Here is a 24,489-nt window from a genome sequence, read left to right as displayed (position 1 = left end):
AAATTATGCTTGGAAGAAGTTTATGAAAGAGACAAGCACACACTGACACATTTACAGTAGAATCAAACATGTCTGCAGCTAATCGAATTTCTAAGTTCACACACACACTGGCGGAGCCTGTCCTCATCAGAAAAATCACCATAAAGGTTGACCCATATTTACATTTATGTTAGTGGAAGACCTCTATTGCCTGTAGTAGTTATTATGGCAGCAAAGGAGGAAGTCAGGTGATGTAGAAGATAGAGCGACACAATCCACATATGGAGAAGGATAGGGTGGAAGGATGGGTCAAACAAACACAGGACTTTCACCCCGAAGACTGTTGTTCATGCCCCATGTGAAACCAACTTATTAACATGATTAATTTATGTCACATACAAAATGAAACTTAAAGGAACAGTTTACCCAAAAATTAACGTTCAGTCGTCATCTATACGCCCCCTCTATGCTGATGGAAAGTCGTTATAAGTGTCTCAGTCCTCAAAACATTTTTGGACCTTCACAGGAAAACAGCGTTGCAGCATTCTCTGAAAACAACTGAAGTAGATGGGGACTTCTTTTAAAACATAAAAATACAGCTGAAAATATAAACATAAAATGGCTTAATACAGCTGTAAGTCTTTGGAAGCACCATTATCCCAAACTGATTTGAAAAGATGTTATTGAACATTTTTAAAAGGTAATTTTCACTGTAGCTGCTAGGCTAAAAGCATTAGCATGCACCCGTCTGAAGTGAGCTCTTACCGCACGTCAAGGGTGTAATCACTGTCTTTTCAAATGAATTTTGGATCTTGGGGATAACATGGATTATGTCAGATGAGTTGTATGGAGCCATTTTATGTTTTGTTCCAGTTATTTTTTATACGTTTTAAAACTAGTCCCCATCTACTTCGGTTGTTTAGGAGAATGCTTCAACGCTGTTTAGATGTGAAGCTCCAAAAACATTTGGCGGACGATGAAACGTCCTCCAACTTTTTGTTGGCATTGGGGTGAGTAGATAATGACTGAAATGTCATTTTGGGCAAACTGTTCCTTTAAGTTACATAATGTATGTGATGTAAGTTAACTGTGTTACTGCTTTACTGTTGACGTTGGTTGCAACTACTAGAGGAAATACATGTTCTTTTTACACAATGGCATGTAAAAAGGACCTCCGTCCCGTCTGGCACGATTTGTGGTGTTGTAAAATCTTATTACTCATTGTGGAGTGTTTGCTTAAGGATTTTATTACGGGGAAGGCATGTTTGGAAAGTGGATGGACTGATGTCAAAGAGTCTTTGTTAAGGCGAAGATGGCAGCCATAGCTGGAATTCCACGTGTTTCTTTCTGGTCATTTAAAAGGTGCATGTAGGTATGCACTCTGAGAGCATCACAAATACGGGAAATAAACTATTGCTGAAAAAGACTGTCAGTCAGACCTCATAATAATGTCACGATATTGTCATCAACATGTTAATTGGTTTGTCTGCTATCCATCATCTTTTCGGAAAGCAGAAGTCAACAATGACTTGCTCGAGGACCCTTCAGAGGTGCAAATGTTTGCTCCCGTGGAAGCTGGTTGCAGACCTTCCCTTTAAAGGAATGTTGTCTCTAATCACCTTTTCACCTCGCTGCTGTGTCACACTGGTCATTTCAACGTGAGATAATTAAAAGTTTCACAGAAAAAAAAATGCTGGGAATATTTAAACCAGCCTTCAGTTATTGTGAAAAGTTTGAGTGGTTTTCACATCAATGCTGCAGTTATGCCTTCAACCATGATGACAAAGAAGTGATGCTAACATGCAAATGTAGTGCAGAAAGGTTAAAAGTGCAGCAGAATCTGTTTGCGTTGCTGTTGTTGTGCAATTTAACAGTTGAAGGTAATTTAAAATTCATGGTGTCCTGGAGAACATGTGCTTAACTGTGGTTACCTTTCACACCACACCTCGCTGTTAGTTTATAATCATCATCTTAAAATATCTTTATTGCTTTTTTTATGGGCTTGTTTATGATCCAAATGCATGGCCCAACCCTAAATATTTAAAACAAGATAGGAGTTTTGTAACACTTGTATTTATTAACAGGTCTAACAAAAGACTACGCTGTAAATAAAACTGTAAAAAATATATATATACAGTATATATTCCCAAGGCAAGGGCCCCCAAACATCTTGTCATAAGTAATTTTCCATGATTAAAATATAGTTTTCAGCTTAACCTTTATCTACATAAAACAATTGAAATTACCCCTAAATATTATAAAAGGCTGTTCTAATACAAATAATCATCACATAACAGCATGTGCATGATGGGAAAAGTGGCTTTCTTTGGCTTCAATACTCCACACTGTCTCACACAATTGCTAGTTTGTTTGTTAAATTGCTAGAAAGTTGATAAAACACGTTTATTAAGTTTTTGTTGTGAAAACTTCTGTCATTATAAAATATATGTCAGTTAACAAACAAATCTGTATAGGCCCACAATACTAAATCAGTATTAATTAAATACAAAACCAATAATTTACTGTTAATTTTTGTGTCAACAGTAAATTGTCACCAATTTGATCTATTATGATAAATTCAATACAAGTATCAAACTTAAATGAAATCTTTTTAATAACAAAATTATTAACATTTTAAGTAAAAAATCTATTGTTATAATTTTATTGATTGATGATTTGATTGCTCATTGAGGAGATTATCAGAATAAGTTTAAGTGTTTGTAATTTACGTGAAAATGTTTGTTTTCTGGAATTTTCCTCCAATTTAAATGAATGGGCAGAATGTTCAGCGGTGACATCACACGCAGTGTGGGGTTAAACTGTCAAACCCCACTGATAAATTTCTCTTCAGCTTCCTCTTACTCTCACATGTTTTACTCTCCATCCATCATTATTCATCACAATGCAGAGAAATACAGTACATCCTCTTTCAAACAAAGTAAATATCTAAGCAATGTGACTTGCATACATTTGTGCTGTGACTCTCAAAGTGACAGGACTATTAATCAATTGCCCCACTGACCCCAGTGTTAACTGAGAACAGAAATTTCAGGAGCACAACAGAAAAACATATTTTTAAAACTCGCTCTACTTCCTACATTTTTGACCCCATTAACACATACGTTACAGCAACATGTTCAAGAATCCCTTCACTCTCGTGATGTAAAGATACAGGCAATAGGAATTACCCTCTTTAAGTAATAAGTAATAAGGGTTTGAGTGGTGCTTCTGAGCTTAATCTCTATTTAATGAACAGTCTGACCCAGGAGTCACTCAGCTGCTCCTTCATATAAAGTTAAGACAGCAATGCTGTTCAGCTCCCAGCTACATGAGGCAATACAGCCGAGTGTCAAGTATTTCACGCAAAGCAATTTAATTGTCAAAGTGTCACATGTAATGACAGATACTATGGCTCTTTGTTTTCATTTTGTCATACATCCGGCCAAGTTTCAGCAAGTGTCATATTCCTAGTATTCATTTGGAAATTCTTGTTTATATTCTCGATCTTCACACGCCGTCCATCTCTAGCTGAAAAATACATTTGGCATTTGTCTGAAGACACAAACAAACAGCTGGGAAGTGGAATAGCGCTTATTTTCTCTTTTTTCTCCTTTTATTCTTTTGAACAGCAACTTACTTGTTAAAGCAACATTATGTAGAAATTGGTATTTTGTGGTTTTTGGCGGCACCCACAGTTTTTGAGTGCAACACCGCTGTCGTAATAGACGTAACGTAGGTGCTCACTACAAACAAAAGTCATTACATAATGACACTCGGTACGTTTACATGATGTTAGAAAAAGTCGTACTACTGTGTTAGTCAGAAACAGAAGAAGACGACGACGAAGGTATTAATACAAGATATATTATATAATGTACAGTGCCGAAAAGTCATCCATGTTTTCACCGTTTGCTCTGCAGCCTGTTTGCTGCTTCTTAACTTGTTTGGTATGTGACATAGGTGAAAGGTCAACCAGATGAAGGTCCAGTAGCAACTAGCTGAAACGGTGCATATCGCCGCCTACCGTGGTGGAGTCGGACATACTTCTGTCAATACATTGATTCTCCCCTGGTACATGTACAGTATACTGGGACAATGGCAGTAGTCCAATTAAATGGCCTAATCGAACTATGACCATAGCTCGACTTAAGTGTGCATGGAAACGTACTGAACGTTGTGACGCTGTGACCATCTCACTGAAGCTACATAGTGCAGAAACAAGCGATAGAGGGGCGGAGTGGCTGTGACAGAGACACCATTCACCCTATTACAAGACACTGTACCATCAGAATGATTTTGATGGTGTTATTAAAAGGTTAACAAGTTACATAATGTTGTTTTAAGTAGCTTAATCATATAAGTCACGTAAGCCTTGGAGTGCAATAACTGCTACAGTAGTTACACAACGTGTCCTAATATGTGTTTATTATTTGGTGTAATCACCATTCACTGACCCGAAAAGTCAGTTTGCCACAATATGATCTTTACTTACAGTCACATTGGAGTACCTGTATCCAAAACAAACAAGACAAGAAGAGGGTGGGAGGGGCACACTTCTCCAGGATGTGTGTGTGTGTGTGTATACTGTAAATAGCTGTACCGTACCTTGCATGTTGCTGTGTTTTGGAGTTGTGCCTTCAGGGATGAGGTGTGGTGCGCATAGGTGTAATGAAAAGAGTGGAACGTTTCTTAGATTGTAGAGTGACACTTTAACGTGTTTTCTTTGTTGTGTCACTCTCGCTTTCTGCCGAGTGGGGTTTTTTTGTTGTTTTTTTCCCACAGATGAGCCGGAGCTGTTTGGAGTTTAAGCCTCCCTAAGGCGTACAAGCTCTCAGGCCTCGGCCATGTGTGACATCGCAGGACATTCCTCCCAGCGGCTTCCTGGCTTTCATGGCTCGGCCTTCATCACCATCCACAACACACACTTCCTTCCTCTGTGTTTGTGTGTATGTGGGCATTCAAGCTTCCCGAGTTCCACGAGTGTTGCTGTTTTCCGTGCTACGTCCCACAACGTGAGACATTTAAAGAGACGGACAGACAGATATAGACACTGCCTGGGATTGAAACATGTAAATAGAAACGGAAAAATACCCTAAACAAAGCACTAAACAGAGTATGGAAAAAATCAACTATGTCTATTATTAACAGATGAGTTCTACTGAACAATTTAAGGGTCTTTTATTAATTTTAGAAACATCAACTGTGAGTTCTGAAGAAATGTGTGGGTTTTCTGGCACCCAAGGGAACTATAAGAAAATTCATAAAGGGACAAGCACAGAAGACACAAAACACCCAACAACAAACATTGTCAATTTGACATTTAGTCATGGGACTACTACACCCAACTTTACGGAAATATAAATTAGAAGTAGTCTTTTATTTGTACCTAGATTCCCAAAATGAAAAAGTAATTTCAAACTAAGACAAGATGGAATGGACACCAAAAGAATTCACGGAAATTAAATTGTTGCAGTATCTATAGAAAATTGGAAAGAAAATTAAGTCACATTCATCTTTAATTTGTTGTGTGTTTTGTTGTATTTTAGCAAATGAACTATTGTATATATTGTGTAGAGTGAAGAGAGGTGAAGAGAGGATAGAAGTCCTTTTCTGCCAGATAAAGAACAAAAATGGATGAAAACGTTGCCTTGATTAAAAATAATAAATTCAGTATATATACTGTATATTCCCATAATCATTATATGACTTAAAAAGTCAAAAATGTGAGGAAAAAGTTATAATTATTAGATAAAAGTCATAATTATGTGACAGAATGTCGAACTCATGAGATAAAAACTCATAATGATAGATACATATTGACACTATATTTCATAACTATGAGTTTTATATCTCTTATTTTTTACTTTTAATCTCATAAATTTTACTTTGTATTTAATAATTTTTACTTTTTCATGTCGTCATTATTACCTTTAATTTGTATTTTTTCAGACATGGACGTCAATGAAAGAGAGTCTGTTATCATAACTGTACAAAAGCGTACAAAAAGAACAGTTCCATCATATTAATTGCAAAAAGCCAACCAGATTAACTGATAAACAAAAGTCCTAACATCTGCCATCATTACAGTGTAGCATTTCATGTGTATTATTGATATCAACTTTTTTAAAATGATGGTTTCCATCAATACAGTTTGTTGCTAAAGTCCTGATTCTGATTTGAGTAATTGCTTTGCATAATGGATAACCAGGTAAAAAGTGACAGCATGGACACCAATTCAACACAACTTCAGTTCGGGAACAACCACCACACCTCGCTCTTCCTCTAATTTTAACCCTTTGCTCTTCCCTTCACGTCTCTTATCCCTCTGTCAATCTCTCATTCATCCCCTCACCCAACCTGCCATTCCAGCCATCTTATTTGCATACATAGCATGACGTTTGTTAGCGAGCAGATATTTAAAGAAGCCGACCGAGCCTCTGGAGGCCATCGTTAAAAACTCTGGTGGCAGAAGGCTCGGTTGGCAGTTTCAACCTCCATCCCTGCCAACATTCTATTTACACGAGATGTGACGGGTGGAAATCTACTGAGGCCAATTGTTTTACGAGTGCAGCGCACACCTCTTTACACAACAGTCACCTGCACCTGGATGCCTGCTAAACCTGTCAGATACGACCAACCATGAAGCAAGGTCACAGTGGCTTTTCCCTGTGTATACATACACCTGAACCTGCGCTTGACTTTGTTGTTATGTCTATACCTCACATAGTATGTCAGTGAGGCAAAGCAGCGGAAAGAAGTTGGGACCCCTTTGATCATGTCAGGACAAATAGCAAATGTTATGGCATGTTTTATGTCATTTTGTCGATGAGTCAACTGATAGAGTGTGCCTGACACAAGTAGGTCATGAATGACAAGATGTAGGCAGATACTGTACATGAAAGGAACATATAGGAACACACCAGGAGGCGGTGAAGTGTGACATAATAGACGGACACACAAACGCAGTATATGTCAAGACATTTGCATACACATACACACACACGCTTCCTCATTACAAAACATACATGTAAACGCGTCCTGATGATGCAACTGTCCATAAATCTCAGTAAACATGGTCAAGACTCTCTCACACACATGCACACACTGTTACTTCCTATGACTTCATGACAGCAAAGTGTGTATTGACACTTTTTACACAAAATACTACACTCCTGCATAAATACTGCATCTCAGTGGCCTCTGACTATTTATCTCATAATGTTGATTTCCATTTTTGACTCTCATAATTATGACTTCTCATCCAATAATAATGAGTTTTATCTCATAATTGCAACTTTTTATTTCATAATTATGATTTTTAATCTCAAAATTAAGACTTTTTATCTCCTAATTTGCTATGTTAGCGGTGGTGAAGCCCCTTCTGAAGAAGAGTGATTTAGACCCCAATGTTTTAAATAACTACCGGCCTGTATCCAACTTAACATTTTTAAGTAAAATTTTAGAAAAACTTGTTTTTAATCAAGTAAACAAATTTTAAACTCAAAACATATTTTAGAGACTCACCAGTCTGGTTTTAGGATGAACCACAGTACAGAGACAGCACTCTTAAAGATTTTAAATGACATCAGGTATAATTTGGATAACAACAAACTCACCGTCTTGGTACTACTGGATCTAACCGCCGCCTTCGATACAGTAGACCATCACATTTTATTAAATAGACTGAGGAACCTGGTCGGCCTCTCTGGTACTGTTTTTAACTGGTTCACATCCTACCTCACTGATCGAAGTTTCTTTGTAAGTATGGATACATGTTCCTCAGGAACCCATAAGATAAAGTGTGGGGTTCCCCAAGGGTCAATTTTAGGTCCAACTCTTTTTAATCTTTACATGCTGCCCCTTGGGGACGTCATCAGGAGGCACGGCATCAGCTTCCATAGTTACGCTGATGATACGCAACTGTACATCGCCGTGTCGCCTGATGACACAGGGCCAATTGATGTCCTTTTTAACTGTATTTTAGACATTAAGTCATGGATGGCAACAAACTTCCTACAGCTCAACCAGGACAAAACAGAGGTTTTAGTCATTGGTCCTGAAGGCCAGAGAGAGAAACTTTTACCAAAGTTACAGGATTTTAAACCCTCAAAATCAGTTAAAAATCTTGGCGTGATTTTTGACTCTGAGCTCACTTTTATTCCACACATCAAAAACATAACAAAGATAGGTTTTTACCATCTTAAGAATATAGCCAGAGTCCGCCCGTTTCTCTCTCAGGCCAGCACGGAGGTGCTGATGCATGCTTTTATCTCTTGTCGTTTAGATTATTGTAATGCCCTGCTCTCTGGTCTTCCCAAAAAGAGCATGCATAACTTACAATTATTACAAAACTCAGCTGCACGAGTGCTGACGAGGACCAGAGGGCGGGGGCATATTACACCTGTTTTAAAATCGCTGCATTGGCTCCCTGTGCGCTTCAGGATTGATTTTAAGGTTCTTCTACTAGTTTTTAAGTGTCTTAACGGTCTTGGTCCTTCTTATCTATCTGCATTACTTTTACCCTATCAACCCTCGCGGACCCTGAGGTCCTCCGGTGCTGGCCTTTTAACGATACCACAAGTTAGAACTAGAACACACGGGGAGGCGGCATTCAGTTATTATGGCCCCCGATTGTGGAACAGCCTTCCAGAGAACCTCAGGGCCGCAGAGAATGTTGATGTTTTTAAAAAGAGGCTCAAGACCCATCTTTTTAATCAGGCTTTTAACTAAACTCATTTAACTCTTTCTAAGTTCTTACATTTTTTATTATTATTTATTACTATCCTTATTTATTTATTATTATTTATTTATTTATTTATTTACATATTTATTTATTATTATTATTATTATTATTATTATTATTATTATATTTTTATTTTTAGCTTAGTTTATCCTGTTTTATTACTTTATTGTTTTACTTCAATGTTTTATTTCAATGTTTTAGTCGTTACTTATGGTCTATTTTATACATTCTATTGTTTTATTCCCTCAGTTTTAGCTCCTATACCTTTTATCTTATTTTACTGTTTTAGCCCCTCGATCTTCCAGTGTTTCCTCCTGGGGGCCTACCACACCGGGAGTTGCTTCTGGTCCACCGATGGGGGTGCTGTCCCGTGGATGGCCCTGGCCCGGGTGGCTAGAGAGCTCTACACCTTGGTGTGGAGCCTCCTGTCTGCCTGGGCTCGGGGGGTCTATGTGGTGGCGCCCCTGCAGTCATGGACCATGATTCCTCTCGGTGTGCATGGCCCCCAAAGGTAGCTTCTTCCTCACCTGTGATTTCGGTGCCCAGCCATGTCTCCTTAGCAACAGCTAGTGTATGTGTGTGGGTGTGTGTATGTTTGTGTGTGGGTGTGTATGTCTGTCCATATGTCTGTGTATGTGTTTGAGTGTGTATGTAAATGTGTATCTGTGTGTATGTTTGTGGGGGTGGGAGGTTTGTGGTCTTCATGGTGTTTTGTATTGTTTTGTTCTGTTTTGTTCTGTTTTGTTTTTAACCTCTGTGAGGCACTTTGTGTTACCGTACAGTATGAAAAGTGCCATATAAATAAAGTTGATTGATTGATTGATTGATGTTTGTTATTTCCTATGGATTTATGAAGGCAAATGTGTTTATTTACCTATTTTACACACATAAAATGCGACACTCCTTCTTAAGTACTGCAATTCACTGGCTTCTGTACACATACAGGGAAGTTAAATCAGTATGGTGATAAAAGTCATGATGATTTGTAAGGCCAATGTGGTAAAACCAGAAGTAAAATTGATATATTTGATGTTCAACACACTGTTATCACAGCGTAGAGCTTCCTCTACCGATTTAATATGACTGTTATAAGCACATGTATCACCAAAGAAACAGAAGAAAACAGGAAAAATCACAGTCTAGCTCCCTGGTTACCAAGAGTTTGTATTGCTGTGGCAATGTGGCAATAATCAACATGGATCTAAGAGCTCTCTGATCAAAGCTACTTCAACAGCCACTCATGTAATTCAGATAACCACAAGACTGTGATGTGCTACCATCCGTGGAAATTAAAGTGTTTAATCGTCATGATGGAAGTTTTTCCACGGAGACAAATCTCTCAACACTCAGCGCCATGTTCGATTTCTGCTTCCACAAACATGCATATTCACAAACATACAGTTAAATAAACACATTTAAATCCATTTACATTCGGTATGAAGTTTCCTAACTGTCAGACATTCAACACCCTGCATGCAGACATTTACAGTCAAAGCCTTCAACCATCACTCAATTTTACTTTAATATAAACAAAACTAAAAGACTATAAGTCCACTGTCATGCAAGTGTTTCTGTACAGCTGTACCTGGACTAAATGCTAATGTTAGCATCTTTTCCACTGTCTGTTAAAGACAAGACAGCATATATTGTCAAAACCACACTAGATACCAACGCTTTTGTGGTACTTGCTTATAGAAGGGGGGCATGCTATCCAAAATCACACACTGGGGTGGCAGTATGCCAGAGTGGTTTGGTTCACTGTAAAAAAGCAAAGCCGGTGTTATCACAGGTTTTCTTTGCGGAAGTATTGCAGGATCTCTGTAACAAGGGCTGATGATAATGCTAGCATGTTGATGTTTAACAGGTATGATGTTAACCATGTGCACAATCTCAGTTTAGCGTGTGAAAATGGATTTTTACCTGACAGTGGTGCTGACAGGTCAGTGGGTCAAAGTTATTATATTTCATCCTCTGGGGACCGTGAATGTCTGTACCAAATATAGCAAAATTATTCTACAGCGTCCTTGAACATCTGTAGTAAAGTTCATGGCAATCCATAGAACAGTTGTCAGGATATTTTACAATCAACCACAAATGTAAACCCGCTGAGGGCTCTAGAGGAAAGGTCAGAGGTTCACCAAAGTCAAAGGGATTCGTCCTCTGGGGACCATAAATATCTGTACAAAATATCATGGGAGTTCATCACACAGTTGTAGAGATAAATCTCCAGAAAGGAAAAGTGGGCGGCGGACTGAAATTGCTGGAAAATACATGACGTTTTGTTTAAGGGTGGACCGTGCATTGCTGCAATGCACCACAGGAGATAGAACTGTTTTATATTCATTTTTTGATTAAGTCATTGATAATTAAATAAAAGAAACAAAATTATATTGTCTTCCATTTTCTATACTATGAAATCTATTTTATTTTTATTTGTATGTCTGTGGTGAAGGACTATTTGTCTAAGAGAAGTTATTGCTGTTTATTTTCACTGTAGAGGTCAAAGGTTAGATGGATATTCCTGAACGAGCAACACACACTCTGTCCCCCACACACACAGTCACACAAACATGAGGCACAAACATAAACACAATGGATCAGTAAAAGGTGACTAACCTTTTAGTCAGGGTATTTATTTAGGTCCTCAGAGACTCCTAAACATGATGTTTGTGTTTGCACAGAGCAGGCCTATGTATACAGAATACTGAGAAAAAAATGCTGTGAAACATTTTATGTGTCCGGTCATGGGGACGTTTCAAAATGTGAGAACATGTGAGATTGGAGCTTGTGAAAGTAGAAAACAGCCAAAACAATTCCCTGCAGCATAAAGTTTTGTGGAGTATAAAATGGAGTTGCTAATAACTGCAACCTTGTAGCTTACTTTTTTTTTTTTTTAAATTACGTCTAACTTTCTCTCCAAAGACATCCAATCAAGAAGCTGACCTTTCTCCTTGCACATTTTTCCAAATAATGGTAGAATATCTGCAAAATGTCTGCCATAATATGCAATTATTTTCACATCAAGTTAAAATAGAGTGTGTATTCTCTGTAGACTTGGTCGATGCCTTCATGGTTCCCTCAGAGAGAACCATCAATTACAGAGAGCCTTTGTTTCATTCTCGCTGTGATCTCATTGTGTCGAAAATCAACAATAGTCCCATGAGAACAGCAGGCACCGGGCGACATCAGCATCGGAGCCTGGATGAGGTAAGACAGAACCTCACCCACCTCCCACGCTCGTTCTTTCCCTCCATCACTCCTGCCCTGCCATTTTCCGGAAGCGCATTTAAAATCACAAATGAGCTCACCGGCTACATCACTCATTCTCATTAACTAAAATGGTTGCATGCTCACACACGAAGCTTGAGCCTTGGTTTCGCAAGATTAGTTTTCATTTGAATATAACTGAGATCTTAATTGACTTTTTATAGGCAGGCACAAGAAACTATGATTTATATTCAATACTTTCCTAAAAATCAGTATTTAGTAATATAATATATTATAAGATCAATATTCACACTTCTTTTTGCTCTGTTTTTGGTCTCCACCACCTCCTGAGGGAAACATCTGGCTCTTTAGCAGCTAAATGCTCCACTGTGTTCACCAGCTACTCACTAACTGTGTCCGTCAGCGGCATGTTGCATCTGGAAACAACACTAATGAGAGCAGTCAAAACATTGTAGTCAAAACAATCAGCTGAAAGATGCTAAAACGTCCAACAGAGGTTTGTCAGGTTGGTTTTTATGAGCGACCCTTTTAAATCACCTGCCAGCACACCCCTCCGGATAACATTTCAGCATTGTATTTTTGAAAACCACGGACACATGACATCTGTACGGCTGCAAAATGAGAGATCGCTGTTCAAGACTACTTCGAGACCATTTCTCAACCAATAAAAGTGGATATTTTCAACGAGACAGTGGGAAAACTTCCAGCTGTCTTTGTGGTGACCAAACCAGGTATTATTCAGTCAAAACGTGATCTTTCCTAACCCTAATCAAGCGGGGTTTTTTGCGTAAAGCTAACCAGAACTTAACATTAAATTAAAAATTTAAACGGAAAGAAACTTTGAGTTAAAACATAACTATGGTTTGCAGAAGCTTGCAATTCCAACATTCATTCTAGCGACTGGGTTGATCTTTGGTCCATTGTTTATATAAAAATGCTGATTCCAGCAGCTTTAACGTTTTTATTTTTACTTATCCAAATCAATCAGTGACCTAAATAAACTAATGGAGACCACATACAAAGACTTTAAACTCATTGTGATTCTGGTGTTGACCTCTGCACTCAAACTCTGCACATATTCACATGCTCACACACATACTGTACATATGTCAGCTTGACAGTTAATACATACACATGCCCCTAAACCCGCATAGGATTGACCAGAAACATAAACACTGGGATCTTACACCACACACACACACACTTTGTGTTATCCGATGACCTAACACTCGTGCTGGAGGGAAGGAAAACACAGATAGAGTGAGGTCTGTATTTACCCCTCCATTGATATAAACACACACACGCACACACACACAAACCACGCTGGCAAGCAGCCCACTGCATAGCAACACATTTAATCAACAAACACAAGAGGTCAGATTCTGTGCGTGTGCGTTAGTTTGTAGCCAGATTATCCTTTTTTTGCTTGATTTCTGCATGCCAACTTACCTCCCTCTCTTCCCTTCCTTTTCCCGTTTGAAGCCTCTCTTAAAGGAATAGTTCAACATTTTAGGAATTACTTTTATTTGCTTTCAAAGAATTAAATGATGAATACTGAATGCACAGACTTGATTCATTATACCCCCACCACACACAGCCTCTAAAGCATTGTATATGTTTATGACACTGTCCATGTTTACGTCTATTTTTATGTGAATGTCTTTCCACATGTGCGCGGCTGTGTTTGGCTGTGATCCAAGCATAGCACACAGCACACTAGACCTCTATGAGATTAAAATGAAGTGAGTGGGACCTCAAACCTGCTGCAGTTACACATGCAACTCTGAAATTAAACCCATTTTTATGAATTCTAAGAAAAACCGTTAAACAGCTACACGTTTTTTATGAGGAGGGTGTGTATTTAAAGTGGAACGTCTGTGAAAAGATGAACTGGGATTTATAATTCTTAGTGTGTATTTGTGATTTATGTGTGTCCACGCTTGTGTGAGTGAGTTATGCGCTGTGAGTAATATTGTCCCAGCAGGGGAGCCTCGGCGCTTGAGAGGGGGTTTCCTGTTTCTTTCTTGGCAGATACGGCTGGAACAAGTGGAGGAGGAACAAAAGTGTGACACAACACTCTTGGCCTTACACTGTGTCTTGTGATAGTTTTTTCATGTGTACACTGTAGAAATTATGGTAGTGATTTTACAATAAATTACTGGCTGATAATTGCAGCAAATCCACAGTAGTGTACTGTCATTATTTTACAGTAATAATGATACAAATCACAATGAAAATACAGTAGTTGTATGTGAAATTACATGATGATACTGTAATAAACATCTGTAGTTATTATAATATACAGATGTGCAGTGGATTTACAGTAATGTACTGTGTTTTCATGTTACCCCTACCATATTTTGCTTGTTAGCATGTTAGCCTGTATACCTTGTTGGACCACTTGTAGGCCTGTTGTCCTGTTGTTTGCCTGTAAGACTGTTAGCATGTTAGCCTGCATACCTCGATGGACTACTTTTAGGCCTGTTAGCCTATTCTTGTCCTTAAGGACTGTTAGCATGTTAGCCTGTGTACCTTGTTGGACCACTGACAGGCCTGTTAGCCTGTTAGCTTGTTGTTACCATTTTTGCATCTTCGCATGTGTACATTGCTGTAAAACTACAGTTGCTTTATACAACTCGAATTCAAAGTCGCAGCAGTTTACTGAAATATTCCAAATAAATACTGTATGCATTGCATTGCAAAAGCAGAATTAAATTAGCTTACTGTGAAAATGTACTGTGAAAACCTGCTCAGCTCAAGGTTTCAAGGACGATTATATTTAGTTTGACAAATAACATCTTTATTAAATATATCACGGCGAGTCCAGAGTGAGTCTTTCACTAGTTGAAAAATAACTTCCAAGTACATGTTGGAATCAAGATTTTAAATACCACTCAAGTGGAAGAGAACCAGCAGACTTGCATGTTCAAGATGAGAACACTTGTGTCTTATATCTGCTGTGCGTCACTCTGTGACACAATAATTGTTGGTTTGTTAAAGACAGAGAGCAGGAGACAGAGAGACTGGTATGTGAGTGTGTGTGTGATAATCTAATTGTTTATATATGGTGGGATCTAAAGTTTCGTCTGGTACCACTCATCTTGGCTGTTTTTCACACACGCTCACTCTTTAAACCATCTAAAAATCGCTGCACGTTTCTGCACACACACGCACAAAATAGCAGCGAATTGAGCTCTTTTCCCGTAAGGCTGTTTCGGATTCAAACCGAGTCAGCTGTCATTTCCCCCGACCAAAATGAAAAGAAAACACACACTCCCCCCCAAGACAGGGGAAGAAGAGGAAAGACAGGAATGGAGAGAAATGGAAAGGGGTAATAAAGAAAAAAGAGAAGAAGAAGATAAACAGGAATGTATGGGGAAGAGGAAGAGACAGAACTGGAGAGAGAACAAAAACAAAGCAGAGAAGAGAAAGAAAATACTGCATATCCACTTTAAAAATGAAATAAAATGAGTACAGACACACCGACATGTGTCTTGAAAGTCTATCTCTTTAAAAGTAGATAGGTAGTAGACGTAAATACACAAAAATAGATTATTAACACAGATGGATAATACTCAGAAACACATCGCAAATATTTCTGCTTGGCAGTGATGTTAAGAAGCTACTATGTCACTAAAGCCGATTACATAATACAGGTGTTGACAGTCACATGTGTTTCTGTTATGAGATGACTGCAGCAATGATTCAAGGAATAGGCCAGGCATCAAAATATGTTATTGGGGTGTCGACCAATACATTAAACCACAACTATTCTCATGGTGGCAGTAATATTGTTTTTTTCATTGTCAGCCAAAAGCCATTTAAAAAAATGTCAAATTTAAGCATTTTTCATGAAACAGATGAGTTCTGATGCAAGTTTAGACACCCGCGCCGTGTTTTAATATCTATTCGTATAAGCGTGGATGTTGCCTCACACAGGTGCCGTTCACGCTCGGCGCAACAGGATATGAGGCAGGCTTGTGAGCAAAAAGGTCAGGGGTTAGATTCCCGGAGCAGCAGGATAAATCTGGGCTGGGAAATGAAAGGGCAGCACTTGCCTCTTCCTCATTCCCACCACTGAGATGCCCTTTAGCAATGGCCTTTCCAGGTGTGTAACAGTGTAAGCGAGTGTGAGCTAATCCTAAGAGAAGAGCTCTAAACTCTGATGTGCTTTGAGGACAAATTGACAACTGACGGCTCCTGCCTTGTCAGTCTTGTAATTCGGCATAGCAAGACCACGCTCCCAAACAACACGCTAAAAAGTTTTAGTCTAAAGGTACTGTAGATGATAGGTGGCTACAAGCTGCCCAGAGTCATGACGTTTACACAAACTGTAATGTAATAGTTACACTACTTACAAACTTGCCTCTGATAAGGGACTGTTGTGACGCCAGGTTGCTACAGTAGCTATCTTCTAACAAATGTAATGGAATAAACGCTTCACCTGTATTCTGTTCATGTCAACGCATACAAATGCATGAAACATATTTACCATAGTTTGGACAAATATTGAATGACACACTTACACACCTATTACACAACAACAGTCATTAAAAGATGAGGCTCAGATGAAAGTTCCTGGAATGACACACACACACACACACACACACACACTTTCTCGTACTTCACACCCACTCTCAGAATGTGGCATTTGCCATGTAGGGGCCAAGACGGGGTTACACACACACACTCATGTAATGTCAAAGAGAGGTAGCAATGTATTCTGGGAGGTGAGAGAAGTGGGAAGGAGATGAGAGGGACGGTGGCCACGGAGGGACACACAGCACCAGTCGCTAAAACGGATGGATATAGGAAAAACAGCACCTGAGACTGCGGTTAAAAACGTTGTTGCTATTGTTACGACGCACGTAGGCCTGCTGTTATGATCCTCTATTAATATGATCTGTATTATTGTGTGCATGACTGACGCGTTAGACCGGCCCCGTGACCCTGCCCTTCTGCATTGTGTCAAAGTCACTCAAAGGCCAGCTGAGACTTGTTCACATTCAAGAGATGTCACACTTGAAGGGTTGCTGTGATTTAAACTTTCATTTTGCGCTTCACCTTCTGCCACTCAGACAGGATTTCTATGTTTCTTTACAGAACTGCCGGGTGTATTATGGAGCCGCTGTAGTCCGAGTTGATTTAATTCAAACAAACTTTCCACTGACTTTGCATGCGTCCACTGTACAAAGCCAATTTCTCTTTGTGTTCCAGCTGAATGTTTGAATACGCCTTCAGGAGATCAATTGGAATACAAATTCGTACAATATAAAAAGTGGGTGTGTAGGGAGTTGGTTCTGGGTGAAGGATCATATTGTTGAGTTTCCTAAAGAGGATGTGTTCCTCCATCAATGACTCAACAATATACCTGTTCTCACAGTGTTTAACTCCATCAACCCAACCAGATTTCACGACACAGAAAGGAACGGAACGGTACATCAACCCCTCAGGGACCACCCTCCTCACCTTTGAAACATGACTGTCATGCTTAGGACGGCTGTGTGATTCCTATTAGTTCTGTGTTAGCCCTCCGCGCCCTGCTGCTGCGCTCTATACATAGAGGGTGACTTGGAGGTGTAAAGCCTTCACACCATAGAAATAGATTCATCATAGCAGCCTCACACAGACTCTGCGCAAAAACCTCATAAATCCATTTTCGGCTAATTACATGCTTTCCTTTGGACTTTGGATTTGAAGCTATGGTGAGTGCATTACGTCTGGATGGTGAGAAGATGTCATGAACTCAGAGACTGAGAGTCAGCAGAGGAAGCACAAATCCAAACTATATTTAAAGTCCTACTGTAGGCGGCGGGCATATAAAGATTTCATCTCACAACAGATTGTATAACACCTGCTCATATCCGAATGGGAGTTAAAGGGAAGGTCCAGATGGTTTAGGTCAAGTTCATCTGATCACTAAAATCTCTGTAGGACTCAGTATCGTTCATCATGAATTCCAAAGAAAAGATGTTCGCTGATTATCCTCCTCGCTATCAGAGTATCATCTTATGTTTCCACTGAATTTGCAGCGACAAGTGACTAAATGAAACGCACAGTTACCTTAAAATTACGGATTTCAAGAAAAAAAACAGCAGCATGCTTTCAGTCCATTCTTCAGCAGTTGGCTTGAACAATACTAGTGCTCCTTCCAGAGATTCTGATCATACCACTTGATCTTCCTCTGCAGAAAGAGATTTCCCATTCTAAGGACTTATAATACATGTTTTGCTTGCAGTAAAAGTTGAGATTGAAAGTTAATTCTTTACTTTGGAAACAACAACATGACTGGGCACCTCCAGCTGCTCAGGAAGACCAATGCCTTATCGTGAAAGTATTTTTGTCAACCAACGTAGTTGTTTCTGCCAACAACAAAGTAGAGGTCACAAGTGATTAGGGTTGGGTCCCGAACTTGGTACTTTTAGGGAAGTCAGTTCTACCGAATACCAATTCAGATTAGATAAGGCAGTGCTAAATTTCAGTGCTGAATGAAAAAAGTTTCTCCAGCTTCTTCCAGTTTCCTCTCGAAGAAATACCAGTGTTACACTCCATTTGGCAACTTTTTTTTACAACTGATATTAAATTCCTGCTATTACAGTACTGAATAAAGTAGTTAAAAAAAGGTACTGTTGGGTACCAGTACTGAATCCCAGATACCGATATTGGTACCATATTGGTTACAATGTCAGCGGTACCCAACCTTGCATGTGATGAAGATTAGCGGCTGTATTTTCTAGTAGCTCTTGTCATGCAAGTATATGAATGAGCCGTATGTGTACACAGTGGCTATAATTTACCAGTGGAGGTTTCAGTCCATCTAGTTCTATAGCTGCTACTCTAAAGGATCCGTCTCATAACTCTTTTCACACTGCCACTGACTTTAAAATATACGACACCTGCTACATCCTAACCCTCGAGTGCAGTAGCAACCGGCCAATCCGTCCGCCTGTTGAAGCAACATGACAAAGACATATGAGATCCAACACGAAGTGATAGCATCAATCACAAAACCACCAACCTCGTGTGATCTGGAGCTGGCACACAGGATGTGTATCATGCTGAGAGAGCAATTCCTTAAACACACATTCTCACTTATACAACCACACACGTGCGCATACATCGTCTCATTTCCGCTTTTTCGGTGGATCGCACACTTCTCTCCTCACATCTGTCGACATATGATTAAGTAACCACGGTTGATATGAATAGTTGTGGCGAGGACTTGGCAACTGCGGATGTAAACATTTACATTCTGAGCCACATGATATAATCAGTAGCTATAGTGGTTGTTGGCGGCCAAATGGTGCTATACGGCTTATCTGTGATTAAAGGAGCAAAGGCTTCTGGCTCTGCCAACAGTCGCGGTGGTCGCAATTCACAACCCATATCAGCCGCTTTAATTCTTGCTAATTGCTGCTGAAATGTACACCAGGCCTCTGCTTCAGCTGCTGTACCTCCTTTCTATGGTTTATTGCCAGCATTAAAGGCTGTAACCAGATCACTTTCTGTGACAAATTATCCCCCAGCATTACAGATGTACTTTACAGGACACAATATTTATATTAGCTTATATATTTGCATATATATCATTGACGATATTGTCAAATTTCTCACTTATATGTGAGCATGACTCATCAAAACATGAGAGGGATTGAAGGTATGTGTGTTCATGTGTGCGTGTGTGATATTTCCAGAGTTCAGTTGAATGAATGAACAGAACCAGCATTCATGAGAGGTAAATTTGGAGGTGGTTAGCGAGCAGGTAAACAAGCTTATTTTTGCAGTTACATAAATTCAGAAGGTACAACTGCTGCAACTGTCATCCTGCTGTCAGGGAGAGACATTTTAGATAGGAGATTTTTACTGAGAAGCTTTGCTATTGGGTGAGTTTATAGACTTTACCACTTATCAATCAAGTTTATACGTTTGCAACTTTTTTTTGTGACTTTTTACAGTCACACAGACGTTTTCAACGTTGTCAACAGAGACACAAAAAGCAAACTCACTTAGGTCGTTGAGGACTTCTTGGATGCACGTAGAAATGATCTTATATAGCGCGAATAAGATTCCACACGCATAGATGATATTCTCACATAGTCACAAAAATAGATTTAAAGGGGAAACCCCTTGTTGGTTATCAGGGCCATACAGAGACCTTTAGAGGGGCAGGTGGTCAAAGTTAAAAAGGGGCTCATGGAACTAGAGCTGCAATGATAAACTGAACTCAAATTTATTGCCAACTATTTTGATTATGATTATTTTGTGTTAAGTGTTTTTCTTTTTGTTTCAATCACCTCTCTTTACGAGGGATCTCTGGACAGCTGAATGAAATTTCTTGATAAGAACAAGAAAATATGATAAACATGAAAACAGTAAAAGATGTAAACAATTAAAACTGGATACATTACAAAATGAACTGTTAATGACATCAATGGTGGACTCATGGGGGCGCAGATGCCCCCATGTTCAAAAAAATGCCACAACAGTGCCCTCTTGGATGTCCCTATGGTAGATAAAACATGATAAAGTGCCCTCTCAGGTGTCCTTCCGGTGGAGAAAACCACTTTCTTTCTTTCCTTTCCTCTACTAAAAGACCAATTGAATGGTTATTACAAAGCTGCACACTTGATTGAAAGGGATGTTAATCTGTACAAACTGGTAACTGGAGAACTATTTCCGACAACGTAGCTAAAATATTTAACAGAACAACACAATAAACATACACCTTGACAAAAGGGCACATTGGACATAAGGTGCTTAGGGACCTAAGGCCCCTCGGCACATGCCTGAAGAAATGACCAAATCATATGTGCTTCTTGACCAACAGCAGCGATACTGAATGAACAGAATTTCTGAAGTATAATATGGGACTTTAAAGGGGCACTTGGTAGTTTTGGAGAAGAAATTCAAACTCTGAATTTCAATAGTTACAATATTAATGAGGTAATAATACAAACTCAAGGTATTTATTTTTTCCATAACTGAATAAACAAGCTGTTCTCAGAGGAAAATAAGGTCCCCAGAACACTGTTTGAAGCCAGAAAGGTGGCAGGGTCTGCCACATATAAACAAAGTAAAACAATATGAAACTGTGTTGTCCTTTAAGGTCAGTTTGTTTATTCATTTGTTTCAGTCATGAAAACAAAGAGAGTTTGTTTCTTTAGTTTGTTTAGGCAAAAAAAAACATAACATTTTCTCTTCTGATTAAAATTTCTTCCCCAAAACTACATACTGCACCTTTAACATATTTACATAAACCCACTCTGAACACCTTTTTTTCCCCACATCTGTCACTGTCTCCCTCATACACCCACACACACATACCAACTCACATTTTTTAGATGCACGCACACACACAGCTCTTCTTGAGTAATAGCACTTTGTTCACTGGAGACTGTGCAGCTATATATACCAGTAACTGATAGCCCTGCTGGTTTAGGGGCAAAAGTCCTGCTGGCCTTGACATTGATACGGAAGATGAATTGCAACAGACACCAGGGAGTGTGTGTGTGTGTGTGTGTGTGTGTGTGTGTGTGTGTGTGTGTTAGGGAGGCTGTGTGCATATGTATAACTGTAGTGAATGATGAGTCAGAGGATTATTTAAAGAAAGAAAGAAAAATGCTTTGAACAATGCCAAATAAAACTTAACTAAAAAAAACAAACAAAAAAAACAAATTTGATTCTTCTTCTTTAAAAAAAATATATCAGGTCACCAACTCTGCCTTCTTGGCATTAGTGAGTACCTGCTCTGTTGACCCGCTGCTCCATTAGAGGACTTTATTAGCCTTTGCACTCGGGCCCTAATTGATATTTGATGGATGTTGCGATCGTAACTTAGTCTCAGACGCTCGGTTGAACCCAGTGAGCCACACAGCAGCCCTCTGATCCTCACCTCTCACATAGACAGGACATACCACAGCTCTGCGGCAAAGCTAAGACAGGAGCAGCGATTCAGAGTGGCAGATAGACCAGGAGCGAGAGGAAAGGGACGTGAAAGAGTCAAAGGAAGAGGGGTAGAGAAAGAGAAGAAAGCCAGAGAAGGCCGCTGCTAAGCAGACAAAAAAAAATGCATCTATATTCTTTCCCCGTGTTTCTTACTTTCTATTTCTGTCCTCTCGCCTTCACTTCCACACATTTTTCTCCATCTTTTCGGGTGCACTAACCTGCAACGGGCCGCTGGCTGGCATGGTGGACCTCAGCGATGTCAGGTCGATGTCTCGGCCCGTCTCCCCTCTCTCGGTCTTCCCAAGTCCCTGCATAATAAGACCCGAAACGAGCTAGCAACCAGGCACACACACACACTCGCACACCAGAGTGTTGCCCCCACAGCGGTGAAAATGCTAATGCAAGGGTGGCAGTGGTGGTTATGAAAGAAAATGACCCTGGACGGCAGGCACCAAGCACCAGGCAAGGCCAGGGAGGACAGCGGAGGGACAAACAAACAGCTTATTCACCCCATCGTAGTCTCCCCCACACCCTCTCTCTCTCTCTCTCTCTCTCTCTCTCTTTCTTGCTTTTCCACTCTTTCAGCATGTCTCTTTCTCCTTCTGTTCTCCCTAATGTTCCAAACCAACACTGGAAAAATGGACCATCAGACTGGAAACCAGGCAAATATTGTCCGAAAGTCAGTCTTGTGCCTATCCATGACTCTGTTTGACCGGCCAATGCCCACCAAGTTGCATCTATTTGTGCCTGTTTGCCCAACAAAAACATTCTGCTGTATTTCTGTTAAGTTAACTGAGGTCAGACGTCTTCTCGTAAAAGCACTGAGGCTCCACTGTCGGGAGTTTACTGCTCTCTAACCCAGGGGAACCCAGGCTCTGTAACAGGGACCCAAAGATACCATGTAGTACATGAGAGACCAGGCCGAGTGCCATCAGGAGTACATCTCAAAACCCGGACTAGTAAAATGAAAAGTATCTGCTATGTAGCACTAGGAGAGTGATTACATGTTTCATTAGTACCCTTCGTTAATACTGTTTACCTTGAGCTAACATTAGCCACCATGACCCAGAGGTCATACTAGACCAAGTCAGGCTGGATTCTTGAATCTCGGGTGTGTTTAAAAGGGCTCTGTGAAGCAATTTACATGTATTAATCACTTTTTTATTGGCCATTCATGAGCGGATTGGAAAGGATGTGACTTTATGCACGTACTCCATTGCCTCGTCCACTCAACGCTTCTCTCCGCTCAACTAACAGAGAGCAACGGTAGCCAATGTTAGTTTAGAAAGTAAAGGAGTCCGCTAACATAAACAAACCTCGGCTTCCAGCTAAACACAGAAGTCCCACAGAGCCCCTTTTCAGTTGTTACATACTGCCGCTTTAAAAAGAGGCAGTCGCATTTGAAAATGTGAGAATGAAGAAGGAAATAAATGTTTTAACATAACAATGAAGGTTTATAAGGTTGAATGGCCTTTCGAATGACTGAACTGGATGTATCTGTTAGCAACTAACGAACTCGAGCATCGTTAACTCCCGCAACAGTTAACGACACTCACGCACTCTGTTTTATGACAATCCACACACCGGCAGCGCTTCTGCAACTGACAATTCAGACAAAGCTAAAGGCACCGCTGAAACCAGTATGTAAGATTATTTATGAGTTTTATGGAAAAATCAGCACAGATTCCAACATAAAAAACAAGTCCATTAATCACATCAGCAATTAATTTGAAGTTGAAGTCGAACTGAACTTTGAGCGAGCTCTTGTGAGGTGCGATCTTGCGCAACACCGCGCGTCACACCACCAACGCTGAGCGACGAGCGCACAGAAAAGATGATGGCGTGAAGCTCGTCTTTCCTTCTCTCTCCGTTGTTCAAATACATACAAGTGGGTGTCCTGATGGGAATGGTGGCTGTCAACAGTGATTAAACGCACTGCTGCAAGCTCATAATCCTCGAAAAAAATGATCACCTCAGAGTCAGGAATTTCATTCAGTTAAGTGTCCCTGAACTGAACATAGCACACACACACACACACACACACACACACACACACACACACACACACACACACACACACAGACACAGAGTAAGCACAGCAAACCTTTGTCCCACTTTGTAAAGAGTCATGCGAGGGGCGTCACACAGGGGAGGAAAAAGGATGGTCATCATCGTTGTATCAGTTTACCTTTGATTTGATTTTAAATACTTCTATGTTTATGGGACTATGAATGGCCTACTGTATCGCTCTTCTTGATATTGCAACAAAGCTTAATTAAAGGATTAGTTCACCCAAAATTGAAAATTCACTCTTTATCTACTCACCGCGACGCCGGTGGACAGTCGGGTGAAGTTTCGTAGTCCACAGAACACTTCTGGAGCTTCACAGCAAAACAACAGCAGCAGTAGATGGGGACTTGTTTTAAGATCCTAAGATCCCGAACAAACTTCAGACGACGCGCGTGCTAATGCTTTTAGCATAGCGGCTTCTGTGAAGAGTTCAGTTTAAAAATTGGTGTAAATAACATCGTTTCAACTTAAACCAGCAACCTTCTGATAACAAGACGCTGGCTCTACCCCTGAGCCACAGCCAT

At 39.9% G+C, this 24,489-nt stretch overlaps 1 protein-coding gene across 6 annotated transcripts in view; it reads right to left on the bottom strand.

The window, feature by feature from the left end:
* LOC311252215 (ninjurin-2-like) overlaps positions 1 to 22,398 on the bottom strand; it is a 36,740-nt gene extending 14,342 nt beyond the window's left edge. For 4 of the 6 annotated variants that reach the window (XM_084345189.1, XM_084345187.1, XM_084345190.1 and 1 more), the window contains exon 1: positions 22,114 to 22,397. In XM_084345189.1, coding sequence (XP_084201315.1) covers positions 22,114 to 22,209 — 96 coding nt within the window. In that variant the 5' untranslated portion in view covers positions 22,210 to 22,397. Of the gene's footprint in view, positions 1 to 22,113 lie in introns of all 6 variants that reach the window. The other 2 variants (XM_084345186.1, XM_084345188.1) reach the window with 2 other exon arrangements.
* Positions 22,399 to 24,489: the final 2,091 nt, after the last annotated feature.

This window comes from Pagrus pagrus (genome assembly GCF_965226575.1).
Source record: "Pagrus pagrus genome assembly, chromosome: 23".
In the NCBI taxonomy this organism is placed as follows: Eukaryota; Metazoa; Chordata; class Actinopteri; order Spariformes; family Sparidae; genus Pagrus; species Pagrus pagrus.
Note: the sequence above shows the minus strand (reverse complement) of the source record. Positions and strands in the feature narration are given on the sequence as shown.